This window comes from Sprattus sprattus, assembly GCF_963457725.1.
Source record: "Sprattus sprattus genome assembly, chromosome: 2".
Lineage (NCBI taxonomy): Eukaryota > Metazoa > Chordata > Actinopteri > Clupeiformes > Clupeidae > Sprattus > Sprattus sprattus.
Genome location: NC_137921.1, coordinates 34,523,616 through 34,546,376, shown reverse-complemented (window position 1 = coordinate 34,546,376; position 22,761 = coordinate 34,523,616). Strand labels below are relative to the sequence as shown.

Sequence of the window (22,761 nt, the reverse complement as noted above, 5' to 3'; positions counted from 1 at the left end):
AAGGGTAAGTGTACTGTGTACTGACCCTGACTGACCTGATCATCATGAGTACATCAGATACAATTATGTCAAGGATAAACCAGCTGAAGTTATGTAAAAAGAGGAAATAAGTGTACCAGAAAGTGAACTGACAGAAAGAGAAGTTACTTTCCAGAGCAGGTCCTGAAGTGAAATAGGAACCACACCACAGACAGACCTCAAACAGAAATACCGTTAGATTGAAATAATAAGGGATTTATTTATTTTTTTATTTTTTTTAATATTTGGGCTATATATATTTTTTTTTCATACAATGGCAATCATGTTAATGTATTTTTCTGGTTTAAGATTAACAAAAAAACACAGACACAACCTACAGTTTTGAGAAACTCACTCTAACAATGTTTGACACAGATTTGGTTTATTTTTATTTCCACTTTACTTGATAAAAGGCAAATTAACAGAACTGAGTGATGTATGATGATGCATAAGAGTAACATATACCCACACTTCAGAAAGGCTTGTTGACAGTATGGAGAAACATAAGGCATTTTCAAACCAACCATCAATGCAAAATCTGTTCTTAAGGATGTTATACAATTTCACTTAATCCACTGTAAACAGGTATTTCAACACCACCCTTGGTGTTGTCGTGAACTGGTTAGAGTTTTTTCCTTTCTTTAAATTATAATAAGTAGTTTGATTGATGATGTTTTCTTGAAATGATTGACCGTGGAGTTACACATACATGCTGGATTACCAGGCAGTGAGTCTGCATTTTCAATCCATGAACATGTCCTGAAACCAAAGGAATCAGCAGTAACTCTTCCAAAAGTACTAATACACAACGTCTCTGACACAAAAACACGTGCCACTTTGAAATGTTGCCTTTCCGAGGAGAGAAATGATACCAAAACAAACAAGCAAACAAACAATCAAAAATATTGCAGCCCTCTTTTGGTTTCTATACAATCTAGGCCTCACACATTCTTTCCCCAGCACTTCCATGGAACCACTTGTCAGTCAAATGACTCAAATCCCAAAGACGTTTGCTCATTGTTTACGCCACACGCTTGTACAGGGTTGCCTAGGAAACACCCAGAGGGGCTGAGAGCTCGGGTCAGACTGATCTCTCACCATTCCATCAGCTGGATCGGGTCACATGATCAGTGGGTAGACACCAACTGCTAATGCTAACTGCTAATGCTCAGCTGGTTTAGGCCGAGCTCTGAAGTACGCACAGCAGAGAAAGGACAGGAAGAAGAAGAAGGAACAAAAAGTCAGAGAAAGACACAAACACACACACACACAGAAGGAATGTTATCTAGAAATCAAGACTTCTCAGAGACTTTCTAGAATTCCGTGGAAATGACAAGGAGGTCAAAAGAGAAACAGCAACGAGACAGAATACAGGGGCGAAGCACAGAGGACGAGTGTAGGAAAGAGAGGTGCAAAGTGAGGGCTCTGTGTGTGTGTTAGTGTGTGTGTTGTGTGTGTGTGTGTGTGTGAGTGAATGTGCATGTATATGGGGATGTGGGGGGTGGAGAGGTGTCACAGGTTCTGACAGCACTGCAGTTTGTTGCCTTTCTGCCCGTCGGTGGTTGGGGGCACACTGATGTCGACTACGTTGTTGCCTGGAGATTCATCGTGTGCAGATCTGTCAGCTATCTGTTTCTGGGACACAATCCGGTAGATTTCTAGAAGACAAATAAAATAAAATAGTCAGATATGCTAGGGGAGTTAATTGTTCTTTGGTTGGCCATCAAAAAAAAAAAAATACAAGAAACTGAAATTCGCTACTTTGAACACAAGTCACTTGGTGAAGTATCATAATCTCAGGTTTGTTCAGGGTCATTGAGACAAATAGAGAAAGTGACATCTTTACGCACACCATCCACCTCATTCTTTATCAACATGTGAAGATTGCTCAACATTACAACATGCTAACTGTTCACAAATACCTATTAAGAATCCATTTCCCTCCTGGAGGAAATCGAACTTGAATCAATTATGAACTGTGAGGGGCCCTTCACACTCAGGTCCATGGGTTGGCTGTTGGTGAGGACTACACATTATCTGTGGCCACCAGGTGAACAGCTGATCAGAACTCTTTATTTCAGGATCATGTCAAGGTCTTGACCAATGACCTCACTCAGGGTCTTGTCAAGGTCACCAATGACATCACTCCTTCAGCCCCCTCAGCCTCGCAGACTTCCACAGGAAGTGGAGGCCAATGACCATACTTGGTCAAATGCAGATGGAAGTTATGGCAAGTCTTTTCAAAGTGCTTGTTCCTGCAGTTTTTGGTGAGTCATCATGATACCTTTATACTCTGCTCAGGGAATTAGATGTGTCCTATATGCTTAGATGACATCCCTCCTCATCATATACACACTTGCACAACCTTTTGTTCGTTTATTAATACATTGCTGAAATATTAATGGGCATAAGAATGATGAAGAATGATCCATTTCATAAAATGATTGCTTGAAAGCTGCATGCCAATGTTGAAATAGAGGAAGGACCTACTCTTTTCATAAACTCTGTGCAAATTAGCTGAGGCTCTACCTTAGTCTCTGCCTCAGACCGAGTCTGGCCCTGTGAGCAGTTGTAGGTCACGGCATGAGAAGAGTATGCTTATGTAACTTGCTTGCTAACTTGTCAACAACAATCAAGTTCATCTCTACAAAAATGGCACTGTACCAAAGTCTAATCCAATCAATTAGCATATGAAACAGTTAACACTCTTTATTTATTTTTTTACAGTTAAATTTAATTAAAACCAAGAATTAATGTATTTTAAATGATAAATCTATCCTCCCAAAGAGGCAAGACAACAACCAAGTGATGCTATTTAAATGCTTTGCTCATTTCTACTCCACAATTAACACTAATGGTACCTGTTAGAATGTTCTTGAAAGCCTCTTCCACATTTGTTGAGTCCAATGCCGATGTTTCAATGAAAGAGAGAGTGTTTTTCTCTAGAGATGCAAAAAAAGGTAAGAGTTATAGTTGTAGTTGTAGTTAAGTAAGTTGTAGTCAGCTTTGAGGAGTGTGCTGTGCTGTGCTGCACTGTGCTGTGTTGAGCTGTGCTGCGCTGTGTTGAGCTGTGCTGCGCTGTGTTGAGCTGTGTTGAGCTGTGCTGCGCTGAGCTGTGTTGAGCTGAGCTGAGCTGAGTTGAGCTGAGCTGTGCTGAGCTGTGTTGCGCTGTGTTGAGCTGAGCTGAGTTGAGCTGAGCTGTGTGCTATGCTGTGCTGTGTTGAGCTGTGTTGTGATGTGTTGCGCTGAGCTGAGCTGTGTGCTGTGCTGTGCGCTGTGTTGGGCTGAGCTGTGTTCAGCTGAGCTGTGTTGAGCTGAGCTGTGCTGCGCTGAGCTGAGCTGTGTGCTATGCTGTGCTGTGTTGAGCTGTGTTGTGATGTGTTGAGCTGAGCTGAGCTGAGTTGAGCTGTGTGCTATGCTGTGACGTGTTGAGCTGTGTTGAGCTGAGCTGAGCTGTGTTGAGCAGAGCTGCGCTGAGCTGTGTTGAGCTGAGCTGAGCTGAGCTGTGTTGAGCTGAGCTGCGCTGAGCTGTGCTGAGCTGTGCTGTGTTGAGCTGAGCTGTGCTGTGTTGAGCTGTGCTGTGTTTACCTGAGAAGGCCCGGGCCTCATCAGTGGGCACGGCCCTCAGGTGGCGCAGGTCGCTCTTGTTGCCCACCAGCATGATGACGATGTTGTTGTCGGCGTGGTCCCGCAGCTCCTTCAGCCAGCGCTCGACGTTCTCATAGGTCAGGTGCTTGGCGATGTCATACACCAGCAGAGCGCCCACTGCGCCCCGGTAATACCTGGAAAAACACGCCACAGTTTAGTACGTGGCACACTTCCCATGCATCTGACACCACAGTTTAGTATGTGGCACACTTCCCATGCATCGGACCATGCATGGGGCACTCCACAGTTTAGTACATTGCCCATGTATCTGATATTCATGCCACTGCAATTTAGTTATTAGAGAGACAATCATTTCCAGAATGAACCTGAGATGACACGATAATCCACTGGGCTGCATTACTCTCCCCCCCCACCACACACACAGAGACAGAGACACAGACAGACACAGACAGACACACCCCCCCCCCACACACACACACACACTTACGCTGACGTGATGGCCCTGTAGCGCTCCTGTCCAGCTGTGTCCCAGATCTGAGCCTTTATTGTCTTGCTGTCTACCTGAATGCTGCGTGTGGCAAACTCCACTCCGATGGTACTTTTGCTCTCCAGGTTGAACTCATTCCGAGTGAAGCGAGAGAGCAGATTACTCTTCCCAACACCAGAGTCCCCAATCAGCACCACTGCCAATAGAAGAGCAAACATGGAAGTGAAGATGATCAACAGACTAACTAGATGGGCCACATTGTTTTGTACTTAAAGTAAGACACAAGCTTTTGCCCCAACAGCAATGACATTAAAAGCCACAAGAATCATTTCTAAAAAGAAATGACTGGAGAGGTAGGGCTTGGATTGAATGATAACTAATGAAATGCAACAAGGCAGAATTCTGAGACATTACACACCTTTCACAGCCCTACACACAGAGAACAAAAAAAACAGTCATAATAAAGCAGTTTAATTAATTAATTTTAGAAATGAATTAATCACACACACTACTGGTTATAGCCTATAATTCCCCTGCATCATGCAAATAAAATTGAATGACTCAATTCCTGTAACGTCCCCAGAACCCAATTACACATGGCGAGGGGAGGCAGAACAGTATCTGCAGCTAATCATGTCAGAGCATTTTGTCTTGCTGGGATCTCAAAAGCCACATGTTTTACAAAGCTACATACTGCACCATCTTGTTTTTATTTACTGTCTTATAGTATTTGCACTCACTGTAGCCTTGGTCTACTAGTGTTTTTGTGTGGCTATTTGTGCAGAGGTAAACCAGTAATGAAAGTACACATTTCAACATATTAGGACCTCTCAGTGGCTACAAGACCACATAACTGTATAAGGAAATAGATCATCTCAACTACCCACTGAAGAATGCAGATACACCACCCATTGCTGTGTGTCATAAAGTGTTGTAGAGATCAGGGCAAAGGTTTCAAACCTGCCAAACGTTTCCGTTTCGTTAAGACCACTGCAAAAAGCTTTATTATTAACTTTAACAAATCTAATGTGATTTGTCACATAAAATGATGTTCATCTTAGTTATACACAGAAAAAATATGTTACATTGTGTTTGTGCTATTGGTTGGGGGCTTCCCAATATAACAACTGCCCAACCATAGATCCAGAGCAGCAGGATACAACAACACACAACTGACAGGCGATAGCTGCACCACCCGCCGCCTGTTGTACCCAGGATCCGTAAAGGCTCTCCTTCACAGTACAACATCCCCTGTCTGTACCGCACAACTGCTAGACACAACATCATGACTGCCCAACCACCGGACCAGGGGTGCAGGATACTACAACAACAAAGCTGCCTTTGTGAGCTTTTCATCTGGGTTTTCAAGCAGGCACCTTCCTTCTTTAGTGTTTCGTTGAATTAGGCCTACAACACCTCCAGAAGGCTCAACAGTGGTGTCTGCCTGATTATGTGTCCACCTGTAACGACCTTGGGTAAGGCTAGTTTTACAACCAGACAGAAAATGATTTAATGAGCCAACACCCATGCACAAGTTGCAGCTTCCGTTTTCACCCACCCACTGAGGTTTCAGCAAAGATGGGAGAACATCAATGGCTCCAACAATGAATTTAATGTGGTAAGTGTCCATAGCCAAAAGTTATCTCAGGCTGATCTTTCAAAGTACACTATGTAGTGAAACGCTTAATTTCCTGACTCCAATATCTGTACATTATCACACACACAAAAAAAGACAATAGGTAAATAAAAGGCTTAGATCATGTGATATATATTTATATATGCTGTAATAGCAGCACTATGCTTTGACTTGAAAATTAACACAATGGGTGGTGAGAATAGATTAATGTGACCATGCAGTATACTGATATCGCAAGCTGTTAGATACAAGGTAAAGATCATCATAGTCTCTGAGTCCAGTGGATTGAATCATTGTCAGTTCTCATTCAAGATGCAAAAAGCATTTTCCTCAGTCACTCTGTACTGGCCTATATTTTGAAACTTAAGTTCAAACATTAACAGTATTGACTTGGTGACATAAGTCACTATAGTAATATTAATACAACACTTCTGAATATAAAATACCCCTAAATATTGGCGGAGTTCAACCCTATGCAGCTGTGTACTGTAAGGCTGGACCTGACATTGATTAAGTTGACCAGCTACGCTTCCTCGATATTGAATCACCATGCTAGACTTCGCTCACGTCTCATTACAGTAACTGCCATTCACGTTAAATAGTTCAAAGTGATGTATTTTTTGGACATTTGTTGATGTTATCTGGCTGTGAGACGATCTCCACACGTATCTTAGCTAGTAAGGGAATTGCATGTTTGTTAGCTTCAAAGCCCTTGTGGAGGTTTGTATAGCATCACTCTGCATAACAAGTCAGACTATGTAGATGTCCACTAGCTAATTACCGGCTAACAGGATAATCAGATTGCAGCTAGAACACACCTATCACTAACAAGAAATACTTCCAGTAAACAACTTCGAAAAAAAAATAGAAAAATTAAGGGACCCATGTCACCATAATACCGCTACGTCTGCCTTCATAACGGAATATCTTATATAGACTAGGTAGCCACTCATCTAGAAAATATTGTGCTGAACTGATGTTACCAACCTAGCTTAGTTTAGATATGGTCTTGTAGCAATGAAGGTAATGAGCGCTAAATGTAGCGGACCTTGGTAACCCTAGCTAGCGAGGTCTATCCATCCTGGTTGTCAGAATAACACAAGGGCCTAGCTAAATTACTTATATTTTATCAATAATCTTACGTATCTCATTGAGCTGTATAATGTCAACGAATGTAGACTAAAATTTACTAGACCAACTATGCTAGCGTATTTGGCTGCCTCCAATTTGGCTAACAGGTAAACGTAGAGGGCGGAGTGATGTTATTTATTTAACGTTAGCTTGCTAGTAACAATATGGCAAACGCTACTCTGGCTAACAAGCTACACACATCCGCAAACGATACGGAGGTAACATATCCTTGCCAACTGAGCATTAGCCAAACAAGTCACACATAAGAAGCCCGGGGCAAGCTAAAACAAATTGTCAGACAATTCCTATATATGACCTGCTTCCCCTTTCCAGCTAACTAGCTAACCCAAGTCTATGGCGAGGAATGATTGCTTTTAAAGACTTCCTCTTTTGAACTTTGGTAACATTACTGTTAGCTTGCTGTGCTGCTAGTTAACGGTAACATTAGCTTACTAGCCATGACATAGAAGCAAATACACTGCCTTTCTCAAACGTGAAAAAGCCTTACCTTTAAATAAGTAATCGTATTCATCATCGCGCGTTCCCATTGTTGAATGTTTCCCCCCAAGATAAAAACTATACGAGGACAATCGGGCTGACTCACAGGCAGGAAACCTAAGCGACCTCGAATGGGTAGGTAGCGGCTCCTGGGCTATAAAGACGGGTGGACAGATAGACAAGTGAAGGATTGCCACTAGAGGGAGGACTTTGGCCTCACAAGATCACCTCCATGGATTTCACCTCTGTCAAATACATGTGAAAAACCCGTGATCCAACGATGAGTAGTCAGCACTTTCTGTGTTGTATTTCTGGGACCAAAGGAAATACAGGAAACCAAATGTGTTTACCATTGTCAGTTAGCCGACTGTCAATTGGCTAACAATCTGTGAAATAACTTTTGCTTTTTTTTTTAGGAAATTCCCCTTTTCAGCAATGAAAGCACTCCAGTCAGATTGAGCCAAATATATTTAAGGAATTCAAATATCCCAAGGAGTTTTATGTGTGTATGAGAGGTTGTAGCCAACTATAGATATTGTAAGTGTTGACATAAATTCCTTGATGCTGATAACATCTAGCAGGTCAATAAAATGATAAACAACTGATGATGACAGATGTACTGAAAAACTGACTTTTTATTCATTAAAATAATTTCCAATGAGGTGAGCTGACTATCAAGGGTTTGCAAAATGGTAACTGAGCTGAAATGGTTGGACTCATGACATCCGGAGTGAACCTTGAGTGTCTCCATGGAAGCCCGCTAGAAAAAAGAGATAAACAGATATCAGTGTGGCTTCTCTATTGCACACAATTAACTTCAAATTAATGTTTTTCTTTTTTTTACAGATGATGTAAAAGTTAAGTAAATATTTAATAATATATAAAATGTACGTCAATTTATGTAAATGATGTTAATCTTGAGTTGCCGAAGTGGCATTTACAATGTCTGGAAATCTTTCAGGTGTTTTGGGACTGTCTGTAGATGCTGCGTGCGCCTTAAAGCATCTGGTCCATTAGGGGGATGAAACTGACACTGCTTGTTCTGCACATTATTATGACTATATCCATTTATTATTATTGTTATCACATTATAATGACTATCTCGCCTGTTACAATACCATCCATTTGAGTATCATTACTTTAATCGGATGGGAGGTGTGCTACATGACATCAAAACAACAACCTCTAGAGCTTAAGTTCATGTTCAGTTCTGAGTCTGTTGATTACTTGTGTGGATTCTGAGGACAAGAGTACGTTTTGATGCCCTCTCTGTGAGTCATCATTTCAGGAGGGTGGTATGAAGAAGACGTCTTTACAGGATATGATGTCACATCAGTTTCATCACTGAGGCCTCCTTTGTTTCTGAGCATCTGATGATTTTGGAAATAATACAAGCAGTCCACCTGCAGGTTGTTGAGAAACACAGTTCATTTACATCATTTGATTAATTTGACCAAGAAATCTGCGATAGAACATGGTGCTAGCAATGTGACATTCAAAGGGTAAGTGCACACTTGAGCATATCATCTGAGCAGAGTCATATGTGTGTGATGTCCTTTAAAGTCATACCAGTTTCCCGGCCCCGCTCTCCCATTCTTGGCTCTTTTCCAGAACCTTCCTCCAGTCCAACCTCCTCTGGTCCTCTCTTTGCACACTGTCTCTCAGGACTACAAGATGTTCCCTAAGTTTCATAAACTCTTCTCGTAAGCTATTCAGATATGCCAGTAGAGGCCTCTCCCCCTTCTCCAGTCCTTCTGTCTGTCTGCCCGTCTGCATATCATGTTGCAGGAGACGCTCATTGGTTATCATAGCCTGTCTCGTCTTGCTCAGGTTATCTATAGTGTAAGACACAGCCTGTCTCCTCTTGCTCAGGTTATCCATAGTGTAAGACTGGGCGTCAGTCCGTGTCATATCACCATGCCTGTCAGACAAAAAATAATACTTATAAATATATATTTATAATAAATACAATTATAATAAAATGTATACTTAAATACTTAATCTACTCCGGATAGTTACTTTTTGCTGTAATTCAATGATTCAGTTGTGTGCTGTGTACATATTTGATCCTTAATAAGGGGCAATTCAACTTTTGAGCCTTTAACCCGATAGAGATAAAGTGACACAAGGGTCTATCATGGGTATATCAGGCAGATGGTTAAATTCAAGGTTTTCATCAGTACTTATAACTATAAAATAAACTTAGCAGCATGGTCTTGTTATATATCAAACCTACCCTGATTGTATAGGGTTTTGTAAATGTTCTTCACATTTAACTGATCCTACAAGGTCCTTTCTGGCTTGTACTTGTTCTTGCAGTAATTTCTTTGTCAAATCAAGAACTAAGGATAGAATTGTAGCACTTAAACGTATATATATATATATATATATTATTAAACGTTTATGTTAGTATAAAAATATTAGCATCAGTTTGTAATCACACTTTGGTCACTGATAAAGAATGGGCAACATCAATTAATATCCATAATACCATGATGCCTAACTCACCTTCATTCTGCAGGTATTGTTGATGTATGGCCTGTTTCTCCATTTGATCTGCAAGCTGTTTCATTTCCTCCTTGTGCATGCACTCAGCCCTGCTCAATGCATCTTGCAAAACGTCCATGTGCCTTTTGTAATTCTCTAAACTAAATTCCATCTCAGCCACTCTTTTCCAGTACAGTCCCGCGGACCCAAGAGAGTCCGTCATGTTCTTTAATGTCCTTTGACATTCTGAGTTCTGCTCCTGCAACAACTCAAGCTTGTGTTTGGCTGTGCTTGTTTGAGTTTCACTTTCCTGCAGGGCTCGATTTAGGGATTGCACCATCTCCTCTGAAGACCTGAGAGCTTCCTCCAGGTACAATGTCTTGTCATCGGTAGTTATTAATCTGTCCTGCAAAGACAGCACTTGATGTTCTGTATAAAACAGTTTTTGTTCCAGGGACTGGAATTTCAGGTCTGATGCTCTCAGTTTGCTCTGCAAGGAAGTGACCTCAGAAACAGCAGGTTGCATTCTCAAGGTTTGGAGATCTGCCTCTTTATTCTTCTCAGATGTTTGAAGATCTTGTTCAGCTGTGCCTACGATGTTTTGATTCAGGTGACAAACCTTGCCATTTGACATCTGTAGTTTCTGCTCAAAGGGTTGCATCTGGTCTTCACCTAGGCTAAGGTGCTGTTGTAGGATTAGTTTTGAATGACTGTCACCACACTGTGGAGAGTAAATGGACCGGTGTAGCTCTTGAAAAATGCTCTGGTGTTTCTGCTGGACATCACCCAGCTCCCTCTTCAGGGTTTCAATTTCAGACAACAGAGGGGCACGGTCCGCTGAAATAGGGTACTGCCGCTGGTCTCTCTGTGAATGGGGATTGGTAAGCGTAAGCATTAAGCATCATTACTGAACTCGGCACCTTTAAGCAAACAGGGTGGACAAAGTCTGAAACGGTGATACTTACCCCAGTTCTCCCCAAATTAAGGCTTCCAGGAGCTGACATGATTGAGAACTCAGGCGGATAAATGTGTTCCCCCTGCCTGTCATGTTTATGGCTAGAACCGAGAACCTCAGATAGGTTCAGGATGTGAGATGCTTCAGAGGCCACATTATCTAATAGGGGCTTGTTGACAAAGGTCATATGGTTAGAAGAATATCAACAACATTTTGACCTTACTGAGACAGGCAAGTCTATAAATAGGCCTGTAAATGTAGGCTTAGTTATGCCTATGGCTTACCTTCATTGCTGGAAGAAAACCTCTCACGTCCATTTTGCCAATCTACAAATAGTCAGGCAATAAACAATCTTTTTAGGAAACGAGGTTAAGTACATGAAAAGGTTATGAATATATCCTATTTCATTTGTGACCATTTCCTGTATGTAACCCTGGTATTTTCGTGTGCGTAGACTATTTTTACAATCTCAGGTGACAGTGAGGTGCCCTGTAGGCAATTCCAAAAAAATAGGCGAGGTATATACCTAATAGAAGAGGTCATAGGCTACATTAAATGAGCATAGCCTACTGTCTATCGTAGCCCGACCTATTATCCCGCACGACCTATTATCCCGCAAGCGCTGGTACACGTTACTTAATATTGATTTCGGTGTCATCCAGGATCGCAGATTTCGGAAAACTTAAGTCCCTGCCCAAAAAGGGTATTTCAATTAGCTTTGTAGCAAAAATGGCACATATACAGCGTATTGAAGTGTATAAGATAGTGTTGTAATACTGCGTGTACAAACCAGCCTGATACAAATAGTAGAATTTTGATTTCGCGACGTTCGGTGTAAATTCTTTTTCTTGTTGAGCTTGATTCCCAACGGCATTTTACATCAATGCGGGATAATAGGTCCAGTGTTGCCAACTTTTCTGTGAGGAAAGTAGCTGTAAGCGCTCTGAAAAGTCGCCAGAAGTCGCTAGATGACGTAATCAACTAATTTGCATAATATGTAAATAAGCTGCGGATGCGCACAATATGCAATTCTGACGGGGTAACACTAATATTTTTCCCGCGAATACAAAGTTCTAATATGTTGCTGTTATTTCGTCAGACTGCGCTATGTGAGTGGAGAGGAGACCATGACAGCCCTCGGTGTTCTCAGCTCTCGTGAGATCAGTTGTAACATGAACTGCAGAACAGGATATGTGAGATGCTTTTTCAGTGCTTTGTCAACACAAAAATCCACCAAATGACAAAAAAAAAAGTCGCTAGATTTGTCGCTAGTCGCTTTTTGCTAAAAAAGTCGCCAAGGGGGTCTGAAAAGTCGCCAGATATAGAGACAAAGTCGCTAAGTTGGCAACACTGAATAGGTCGTCGCCAACTTTGTTGCCATTTCGCGACTGTACAAAACAAATCGCAAAATACGTTAAGAAATGTTCCTGCTGAGAGTCAAACAAGACTTCGTGCATGTTCTACACACCTGTCACTTCTGAAATATGTAAGGTTGATTCATTAAACCATATTTATATTGATAAAAACATATTTGTTAAGCGGATTTTTTGGTGGGCCGCGGGATAATAGGTCGCGTTACTATAGCATTATAACAATTACAAACAAGCAGCTTTGAACGTCAATTTATCATCGCATTTGTAACGTTATAGTGCTTATGATCACCAGTGAGCATACTTGAGGAAATACTCCGTTCACGTTGAAACCAATAGCTAGTATTGCACGATAACGTTATGTTTTAGTGCGCTGTATTGTATTATTCCGATCTGAACACTGGCTAATATTGTGTGATGCTATGCTACAAGAGCTAGCTAACGACTTACGCACCTAGAATTCGGATGCAAAAGTTGAATGTAACATTGGAAACAAAATAGAATGGAGAAGACGCTGATGTCATGGCACATGCGGAATGTCACGAGTAGGCAGGGTCAACAAAAACGTGTGAAAGACACATACACGGTAAAATGTAGACACCAAGCTGTTTTATTTTGTTTATTTACTTCCATTCTTAAAGTCTTCACGCACTCAAACACACAAACACCACGCCCACCCACCCACTTGTTTATCTTTGTTGATAAACACAAGGATGTTCTAAACACATACACTAAAGATTCATATTTTGATATGCATTTTATATTCATTTTAAATCATGCTATGTCTCTTTATTCAAACGACCCTCCTTAAGAGAGATCCCACAGCATTTTGACCAAACACGAATACAGCTAAACGTCGGAAGAACACGCTATGGATACATTTGCATGTACTGTAGATCTCCCGACAACTTCTGTGAAACACACCATAGAAAGAAACAGCTCCTGTGTACACACAATAAATACAGCTGCATCTCATTCACCTCTGGTAATATATTTGTACAGTCCAGAATGTAGATCAAAAGCATTTCTTGCAAGCAACTTGCAAAAAAAATCAAAATCAAATAAAAAATAATATTCTTCCATCCAAATGGAAAATATATTTATATATCTTTATATATGTATTTATATACCTATGTACACATTCTCAAAAAAAAACAATTGTAAAGGAATAGGATAAAAGATGTCAAAATGAATAAAATATCACAAAAACATCATAAGGCAATGAAAATGAAAACGTACGTCAGAACTGTTTTTTTCTTTTCCTATGTTCCTTTTTTAAAACAAATATATTGCTGCTACCGTCCCCTGATGTCATGTAACAGCAGCAGTTGACTGGCCACTGCACATGATCAATGATCTCTATTGTACATTGTACATTGTACATTGCTTTGACAATAGAGTCCCTCCTGCAAACCAACCAGCACCCCTTTAAACGGCATCACACACGCACACAATAAATAAATATAACATAAACAGGAGAGACACAACTGACACCGACATCAAGGCCATGTGAACGTACATCTTAATTTAAGTATTAGAAAAGGACCATTAATGGAGAACAAGAAAAAGTCTCACTCGTTAAAACGATTGTACGGACATTTTTTCAGACAGAAAACGTGATAAGGTGCTGTCTGAAAGCAGCCTCAAAATATTGTCAACACCCTAAACAAAGAGCAATTAAAAAAAAAAAACACTAAGTTAAGGGAAATTTGGCCTCTGAAAATGCTCTGGTCTTGGACCCAACTGCAGGAGCATCTCTATGCACTGAATCATTATCTGATCAATGACTTGAAGTAACAAAATCCCACATAAACGCTTCAGGAATACAAAACGTCACTGCGACCACATGTCTACTGAGTAGTAATATAGTTCCAGAAAATGCATCAAGTTTTATGAAACAAAGCCACTAGGAGGAATTGAGTCAGTTTAGCTGTCTTGGAAGACTTTTCAAGGTAACTTCTGAAGTGGAATGACTTACTATCTGAATGTATCTTAAGTTAGTGTACAGTTAGCTTACATAAGAACTAGGCTGTTTTTTAGTTATATAACTCAAAATGGAACTCTAAGGAACCAGAATACCTGCATGGTGGTACCAGATGGTTAGTTTAGTACCTACCCGGTGGGATGGTGCCGCCTCCTCAGGCGTGTAGCTTTTCATCAAGTAGAAAAAGGCCAAGGCTTAAAAACAACCTTTGGCTTCAGTTCTAGAGCTTTCCTACGTGTAAAGTGAAACACACATCATCTTCACAGTTATATCTGAAAAGTGCACAAATAAAGCATAAAAAAACATTCACTGTGATGTGAGTCACATGACAAACGTGGATGTCAGCTGGGGGGAGAGACCAATACATAGACAGAAATCCATACATTATAAATGCCATAAACCAGAGGGCGACACAGAGAGGAAAAAAAAGACCCTCTGATTTCAAGTCACGGAGCTGGCCATGACTCACTCGACACTGGACACGAGCGCTGACACCGACGGTGTGAGAGATTTGTCCGGCGTCTTTGCAGGTGTGAGAGATTTGTCCTGGTGCCTTCGCAGGTGGGTTTGTACACAGATGACTCCGGTCTGCCAGGAGGATCATCATCTTGGGCTTGTGCCTTCATCAGCAGTGTCCTTACTGTGGGGGTGAAGCAGGAAGACAACATAAGACACACATAAGACTCGACCGCACAGGAGTCTCAATGTTGAAGACATGCTAACATAAGACTCCCCAGCACAGGAGTCTCAATGTTGAAGACATGCTAACATAAGACTCCCCAGCACATGAGTCTGAATGTTGAAGACATGCTAACATAAGACTCCCCAGCACAGGAGGTTCAAAGTTGAACACGTGAGGACATGCTAATTAGGAGGCGAGTGATGGCGATGACCACTCAGGATGCAGCAAGACTGGCAATGTTTCTTCAGGTGCGCTGAAATAGAGATACGATGAGGAGAAGACCCCTTGATTTACACTTAGCTATAAAGGTTTAAGATTAGAAGACCCCTTGACTTACACTTACTGTAGCTAGTAAGGTTTAAGATAAGGAGTAGACCCCTTGATTTACACTTAGCTATTAAGGTTTAAGATTAGAAGACCCCTTGATTTACACTTACTGTAGCTAGTAAGATTTAAGATAAGGAGTAGACCCCTTGATTCACACTTTGCTATTAAGGTTTAAGATTAGAAGACCCCTTGATTTACACTTACTGTAGCTAGTAAGGTTTAAGATGAGGAGTAAACCCCTTGATTTACACTTACCTATTAAGGTTTAAGATGAGAAGACCCCTTGATTTACACTTACTGTAGCTAGTAAGGTTTAAGATGAGGAGTAGACCCCTTGATTTACACTTACTGTAGCTATTAAGGTTTAAGATTAGAAGAAGTCCCCCTGATTTAAACTGTGCTAGTAAGGTTTAAGATGAGGAGAAGACCCCTTCAGCGTTGCTAGCTGTCTGTATGGCCGACTCTGTGAAACAAAAAGCAGCATACGATAGCTATAGCAAACTGGCTAGCTGCAGCACGAGTCGGTGAACAAAGTACTGGGAGCAATTGAATAAACTATGACAAAATAATTTTCATTTCCTATAACTCCTCAGAGAAGTTACTTGTTTGATAATCGGGTTTAAAATGGCATCCGTGGACTTAAGTCACACGAGGTGTCTGTGGTCTACATGACGCCTGACAGACCAAAGCCAGGCGATCTGTCCCCATTTTAGGGGCTGACAGACCAAAGCCAGGCGATCTGTCCCCATTTTAAGGGCTGCCAGACCTCAGGAACCTGAACATAAACACTGGACAAAAACGGAAAACTGTGTTGAACAAATTCATTTGATCATTATGGTAATGAGGCAGTAATTCTACACTATGATGATCTCTCCCTCGTTTTTAAAACTTAATGAATAGGGAGATCTCAAGCATTGGAATTTACATGCAAACATGACTGAGGCAACGATCGAAATCGTACTCTGATGAAATATACGAGAGCTCAGGGCTGGCCCATGATGCATGACACAACCGGGTAGCACCAGATCTGGCCCTTTATGATGACCCAAGCGTGTAGTGTGCCACAGAGGTGGCCCTTTATGATGACCCAAGCATGTAGTGTGCCACAGTGCTGGCCCATAATGCATGACCCAAGCGTGTAGTGTTCCAGAAGTGGTCTGAAATGGGTGGAGATGGCCCCACATGTGCTGGTCTCACACTTACGGTCTGGCTCTCCCCCTCCGCATCCGCCAGGTTCTTAGGCTCGCCCCCAAAGTGCAGCGGGGAGTACACCCAAGTGCTCTCGTCCGAAGGCTGTTGTTACGGCAGGCAAACAGCAGAGGGCATCACACAAAGCAAGCCGTCGATGCACACGAGCACACAGAGAGGCAGCACAGGCAGGCAAGAAGGAGGGGGGGGAGAAAGAGAAGAGAAGACAAGGCAGGAGAAGAAAATTAGAAATGCAGAAAGGGGACGAGGTGAGGGAGTCTGTGTGTGGGGGGGGGGGGGGGGGGCAAAGAGAGAGAACGAGAGCTCATAGGGCATACTGGTATGATCAAATCAAAGACATTACACCATAAACACCTTTTCATGCATTCAGATTGATTCAAAGGTTAGACATTCTAGAGGGATCTACTGGAGAATTGTGCGTTGGCGGTCTACATGAAAACTACAGCCCCCATTTTGTCCTTGCAGCAAGTGGGGGTGAATTCAACAGGACAGGGGAGTGTCGGGAGCAGTGTTGCTACAGCCAGGAAAAGAGAGAAATTAGGTGGGTAGGAGGAAAAGGTGCCAGAACAGCCAACAGCAAAAGGACTGCAGACCTCCCCCTCCCTCCCCAAAACATCCCCCCTCCCCCACAGGAGTCCATTAGGTTCTCAATGGGAGCTCTGTGCTCAGGTCAGATGGGGGGGGCTCTCAGGCAGGAGGGTGAAAGAAACAAACACACACAACTCTGTACCTCTTTGTGAGGGGCTTTCATCTGCTGTTGAAACATCAGCCTGATGGTGCAATAGATGTTTCATAGAAGTGAATCAACATTGGAGCTTAGCCCATCAAAGCAAGAGTGTCTAAGAGAGAGAGTATTTACTAGCGGTATCTCCAGCTTGCGCACGTTTTCTGGCACTTGAGCTAATTTTCTATTATTCTGGGATGCACTCAGGAGGGATAGTTAACATATCTGCTGTCTTCATAGCAAAACCCTGATTTAAAGGTGTTGTCCGCGATTCTGGGGAAGGGTTGTTGATATTTGAGCTCAACAGCAAATCAAACTAGAAAATGCATTTCCTGAAGGAAATACCAGTGCATGAAATGCAAACGTTAAGAAAGGAAAAAGAAAAGTGAAAAAAGAGTGGAAGAAGGGAAGAAGAGAGAAGAAAGGAGAGAAGAGAGGAAGAAGGAAAGAAGAAAGGAAAGAAGAGTGAAAGAAGGAAAGAAGAAAAGAAAGAAAAGTGGAAGAAGGAAAGAAGAGTGAAATAATGAAAGAAGAAAGGAAAGAATAGTGAAAGAAGGAAAGAAGAAAAGAAAGAAGAGTGGAAGAAGGAAAGGAGAGAAGAGAGGAAGAAGAAAAGAAAGAAGAGTGGAAGACGGAAAGAAGAAAAGAAAGAAGAGTGAAATAATGAAAGAAGAAAGGAAAGAAGAGTGAAAGAAGGAAAGAAGAGTGAAGAAAGGAAAGAAAAGTGGAAGAAGGAAAGTAGAGTGGAAGAAGGAAAAAAGAAAGGCAAGAAGAGTGGAAGAAGGAAAGAAAAATCGAAGAAGGAAAGAAGAGTGAACAAGAGTGGCTCTGGATATAAAGAGAGAGTGAAAATATTGAAAAAAGGAGATAAAATGGAGTGAAGAGACATTGAGTGTGAGAGAAAGTAGACTGAGAGGGACAGAGAGAGAGATGGAGAGAAAGAAAAGTATAGAATGGAAGGTGTCTTAATGTTACTAGTTACAGTTAAATTGAGAGGGACAGAGAGAAGAGGTTCTTTGGATTTGGCGCAGGTGTCAGTGAAGCACAGGTGCAAGCCAGTTTAAAGACCCTATTATGATGTCATAATGGCCCAATGTAAGTCAATGGGAGAAATTTAGATTCGTTTTTCTTTAATATCTTAAAAAGTATAAAGTTTAGAAAGGTGAAAAATACATAGCATAAGTGTCCTTTACAAGACCTACGCGACAAAGTTTGAACGAAGTTTCTAAGTTAAGCGGTTCGAGCTGAATTAATCGCAGAAAAAGGTAAGAAGAATAAGAAGAAGAAGAAGAAAATGCCTAGGAATAACAATACAGGGCATTTCATGCACTGTAATTACAACTTTTCCCTTCCGTGTTCCTGAAGCAACTACTGATTGGTTGGAATTATTTATGGCTTGGTCCAAGCCACTATGTTTTGTTTCCGTTTACAGTCCTAGGAATGAATGAACACAGAGACTGCCCCCACAGCTAGTGTACGATGAGTAACTAGAAAATGCATTTCCTGAAGGAAATACCAGTGCATGAAATGCAAAAGTTAAGAAAGGAAGAAGAAAAGAAAGAAGAGTGAACGAAGGAAAGAAGAAAGGAAAGAAGAGTGAAAGAAGGAAAGAAGAGTGGAAGATGGAAAGAAGAGTGGAAGAAGGAAAGAAGAAAAGAAAGAAGAGTGAAGAAAGGGAAGAAGAGTGAAGAAATGAAAGAAGAGTGAAAGAAGGAAAGAATAGTTGAAGAAGGAAAGAAGAAAAGAAAGAAGCGTGAAAGAAGGAAAGAAGAGTGAAAGAAGGAAAGAAGAAAGGAGAGTGAAGAAAGGAAAGAAAAGTGAAAGAAGGAAAGAAGAGTTGAAGAAGAAAGGAAAGAAGAGTGGAAGAAGGAAATAAGAGTGAACACGAGTGGCTCTGGATAAAGAGAAAAAGAGAGTGAAAATATTGAAAAAAGGAGATAAAAATGGAGTGAAGAAGAGAGATTGAGTGTGAGAGAAAGTAGACTGAGAGGGATAGAGAGAAAGATGGAGAGATGGAGAGAAAAAAAAGTAGAGAATGGAATGTGTCTTAATGTTCCTAGTTACAGTTAAATTGAGAGGGACAGAGAAGAGGTTCCTTGGATTTGGCGCAGGTGTCAGTGAAGCACAGATGCAAGCCAGTTTAAAGACCCTATTATGATGTCATAATGGCCCAATGTAAGTCAATGGGAAAATTTAGATTCGTTTTTATTTAATATCTTAAAAAGTATAAAGTTTAGAAAAGTGAAAAATACATAGCATAAGTGTCCTTTACAAGACCTACGCGACAAAGTTTGAATGAAGTTTCTACGTTAAGCGGTTCGGGCTGAATTAATCGCAGAAAAAGGTAACTAGAAAATGCATTTCCTGAAGGAAATACCAGTGCATGAAATGCAAAAGTTAAGAAAGAACGAATAAAAGAAAAGAAAAGTGATAGAAGGAAGGAAGAAAGGAAAGAACAGTAAAAGAAGGAAAGAAGAGTGGAAGAAGGAAAGAAGAAAGGAAAGAAGAGTGAAGAAAGGAAAGAAGAGTGGAAGAAAGAAAGAAGAATGGAAGAAGGGAAGAAGAAAGGAAAGAAGAGTGAAGAAAGGAAATTAGAGTGGAAGAAGGAAAGAAGAGTGAAGAAAGAGAAGAAGAGTGGAAGAAGGGAAGAAGAGCCAAAGAAGATAAGAAGAAAAGAAAGAAGAGTGAAAGAAGGAAAGAAGAAAAGAAAAAGGTAAGAAGAGTGGAAGAAGGGAAGAAGAAAGGAAAGAAGAGTGGAAGAAGGAAAGAAGAAAGTAAAGAAGAGTAGAAAGAAGGAAAGAAGAAAGGAAAGAAGAGAGGAAGAAACAAAGTAAGGAAAGAAGAGTGAACAAGAGTGGCTCTGGATAAAGACAGTAAAGAGAGAGTGAAAATATTGAAAGAAGGAGAAAAAAAGAGTGAAACAGAGAGATGGAGTGTGAGAGAAAGTAGAGTGAGAGTGATGGAGAGAAAGAAGGAGAGAGAGAAAAAAAGTACAGTATGGAAGGTGTCTATTAATATTCCTAGTTATACAGTTGAATGGAGAGGTACAGAGAGAAGAGGACCCTTGGAGGCTTGCCGCAGGTGTCAGTGAAGCACAGGTGCAAGCCAGTTTAATTACCCTATTATGATGTCATAATGGCCCAATGTAAGTCAATGGGAAAATTTAGATTCGTTTTTCTTTAATAACTTAAAAAGTATAAAGTTTAGAAAAGTGAAAAATACATAGCATAAGTGTCCTTTACAAGACCTACGCGACAAAGTTTGAATGAAGTTTCTACGTTAAGCGGTTCGGGCTGAATTAATCGCAGAAAAAGGTAACAAGAATAAGAAGAAGAAGAAGAAGAAGAAGAAGAAGAAGAAGAAGCCTAGGAATAACAATACAGGGCATTTCATGCACTGTAATAATTTGATGAAAAAGTGTATTAGATTGAAATCGCACACTGCAGCTTTAACTCAGCTTCACCCATGTTGACTGCAGATAGAACATTTTCCCAAAAAGCATTGGTGGCATTGTTGTGGTGCAACCACCCGACCTATCAGGACTCTGGCATGAGGAGGGGGGACTATTTGAATGGAGCTAGAGCAGCGAGTGCAAAAGCCTGTGGGACTTACACTCCAGCACAGAGTAGAGACTGGCATCGGTGCTAAAGAGGAGGCCTGGAGACTCCCGTCTGGAAACTGGGAGCAGAGGCAGAGTGGAAAGATGGATGAATGGGGGGAGAGATGTGACAGAGAGAAAGTGAAGGATGGCACAGACAGCTGAAATGAGCATGACATGGGTGGCACATTGGGCTGCACTGGGCTGCAGTAGCATAGGCGTCCCAGCGTGTGGCGCCGGAGATGAACCCAGCACCCGGAAAGGGGAGCGTGCGTGTATTGTGAGGTGGCGGAGATGAATAATTCAGGTGGGACCTGATGCTGGTGCAGTACGACTCCCACCCCCCCCCTGCCCCTGGAGGTCAGAGAGGAGGCTCCAGGCTCATCTCTCTCTCACACACACACACACAGCGCAGGTGGGCTTACGAACTGCCACAAGATGTTATGAAAATAGGATGCCATCTCCCTTCTGTGGAGGTGCATGCACACATATATGCGGGGGGTTGTTCTCTTCTCTACATGTATCTCCTCTTGTTAAGGTCAGATTATAGCCCGCATCGGGGTTCCTCTCTGAACCAGAGGTGGTTTTAGCCGCCATCCTCATCATTGCCTCTACTCAACACATAAATTAGCCCATGAGTAAGACATTAGACACACACACACACACACACACACACACACACACACACACACACACACACACACACACACACACACACACACACACACACACACACACACACACACACACACACACACACACACACACACACACACTGCAGATCATCACTCCAATCCAGCCCACACTGTTCAACCAAGTTACCACTAGTTGGAGCAGGGAGGGAAACAAACCTGGTCCAACCCAAGCAGAAGTGCTCTTCTATTCTGAGACAGATCACAGATCACAGCAGGGCGTGCAAGACCATTACCACACTAACGCACAGACAGGAGACAAGCAAGAACACACACACACACACACACACACACACACACACACACACACATTCCTACAAACAGCATGTTAGCGGCATGCTGTGAGATCAAGAGGGAGGAGGTGTCATCAGTCTGCTCCTCGACGTCGCAGAGACCTGGGCGGGGAGGTGTCAGTTTCACCCCTCATCTTAGAGTGAGATCAGAGCCTGGGGATCTGGTGACAGGGACTGTGACTGTGACTGTTACGACGCCAGAGGCAGACTGAGCCACTCCACTCATCACCAACTCAGGGGAAAGAAAAGAAAAAAGATGGCACTCGCATTCAGCTCTCAGCTCGCTCACCCTTCCCAGCTACACGCTGTCCTCTCCGCTGGGTTTCTGTGGGGCAACGTACAGTTACAGTAGCCTACTACTGAACACCCAACAGTTCCTCTCACTCTACTGGTGATCACACACAGCGTTCAGCTCTCACTATTGCTCGTTATTATGCTCTGTGGTTCATTCTGCTGGGCATGGGCTTCCGGTGATAAGTAATGTTTGGCAAACAAGTATGTGATGGAATGTATGGGATAGAATGTATGGGATGGAATGTATGGGATGGAATGTATGGGATGGAATGTATGGGATGGAATGTATGGGATGGAATGTATGGGATAGAATGTATGGGATAGAATGTATGGGGCATTTCCAGCACCACTCTGCGTGGCCTTGGGACCTCCCTGTTCATCTGTGAAAGCGATGCTAGAGGCTTCTTCACTGGCTGCTTCTTTAGTTCAGGGCTTGGAAAGATAGAGAAAGGATGCTTACAAAGTAGATGTCTGTGATTGGAACGTCCTCGTCTTCGTCTATGGAAGCCCTGCTGGGACATCCAGACGTCTGGCTGGTCTGGTCTGGCTCCACTACCACCCTGGGACTGGCAGGGACGGGCGAGGAGAACGAGGAGGAGGAGGCGGCAGTGGCAACAGCGGTGGAGGCCTCTGGCACCTCACTGTGTGTGTGTAAGAGAGAGAGAGAGAGGGAGAGAGACACACACACACATAGAGCAACAGAGAGCTGTTATCAGAGCCGGCACTCTGAGCTGGGGACCTCTCTCTCCCTGTCTGTCTGACCTCAC

At 42.1% G+C, this 22,761-nt stretch overlaps 2 protein-coding genes and 1 long non-coding RNA gene across 3 annotated transcripts in view; all 3 read right to left on the bottom strand.

Moving 5' to 3' along the window:
* Positions 1–383: 383 nt before the first annotated feature.
* On the bottom strand, positions 384–7,538 carry LOC308382993 (ras-related protein Rab-11B). Its single transcript, XM_080860551.1, has 5 exons — positions 7,390–7,538; positions 4,115–4,310; positions 3,607–3,800; positions 2,880–2,960; positions 384–1,676 (listed from the first exon to the last, which is right to left on the bottom strand). Exons 1-5 carry the CDS (start codon positions 7,427–7,429, stop codon positions 1,531–1,533), a joined length of 657 nt encoding a protein of 218 aa, XP_080716677.1. The 5' UTR covers positions 7,430–7,538; the 3' UTR covers positions 384–1,530.
* A 503-nt stretch (positions 7,539–8,041) lies between these two features.
* LOC308361304 lies at positions 8,042–9,070 on the bottom strand. The gene is made up of 3 exons (XR_013968546.1): positions 8,949–9,070; positions 8,607–8,782; positions 8,042–8,139 (listed from the first exon to the last, which is right to left on the bottom strand). It is a non-coding gene; the product is annotated as an uncharacterized lncRNA (long non-coding RNA).
* Positions 9,071–14,395: 5,325 nt separating this feature from the next.
* The window catches only part of pip5k1ca (phosphatidylinositol-4-phosphate 5-kinase, type I, gamma a), a gene marked incomplete at both ends in the record, with an annotated part of 43,362 nt that continues 34,996 nt past the window's right edge, over positions 14,396–22,761 (bottom strand). The window contains 5 exons of the mRNA XM_080859769.1: positions 14,396–14,406; positions 14,645–14,815; positions 16,384–16,477; positions 20,730–20,795; positions 22,455–22,635. Coding sequence (XP_080715895.1) covers positions 14,396–14,406; positions 14,645–14,815; positions 16,384–16,477; positions 20,730–20,795; positions 22,455–22,635 — 523 coding nt within the window. The remainder of the gene's footprint in view (positions 14,407–14,644; positions 14,816–16,383; positions 16,478–20,729; positions 20,796–22,454; positions 22,636–22,761) is intronic.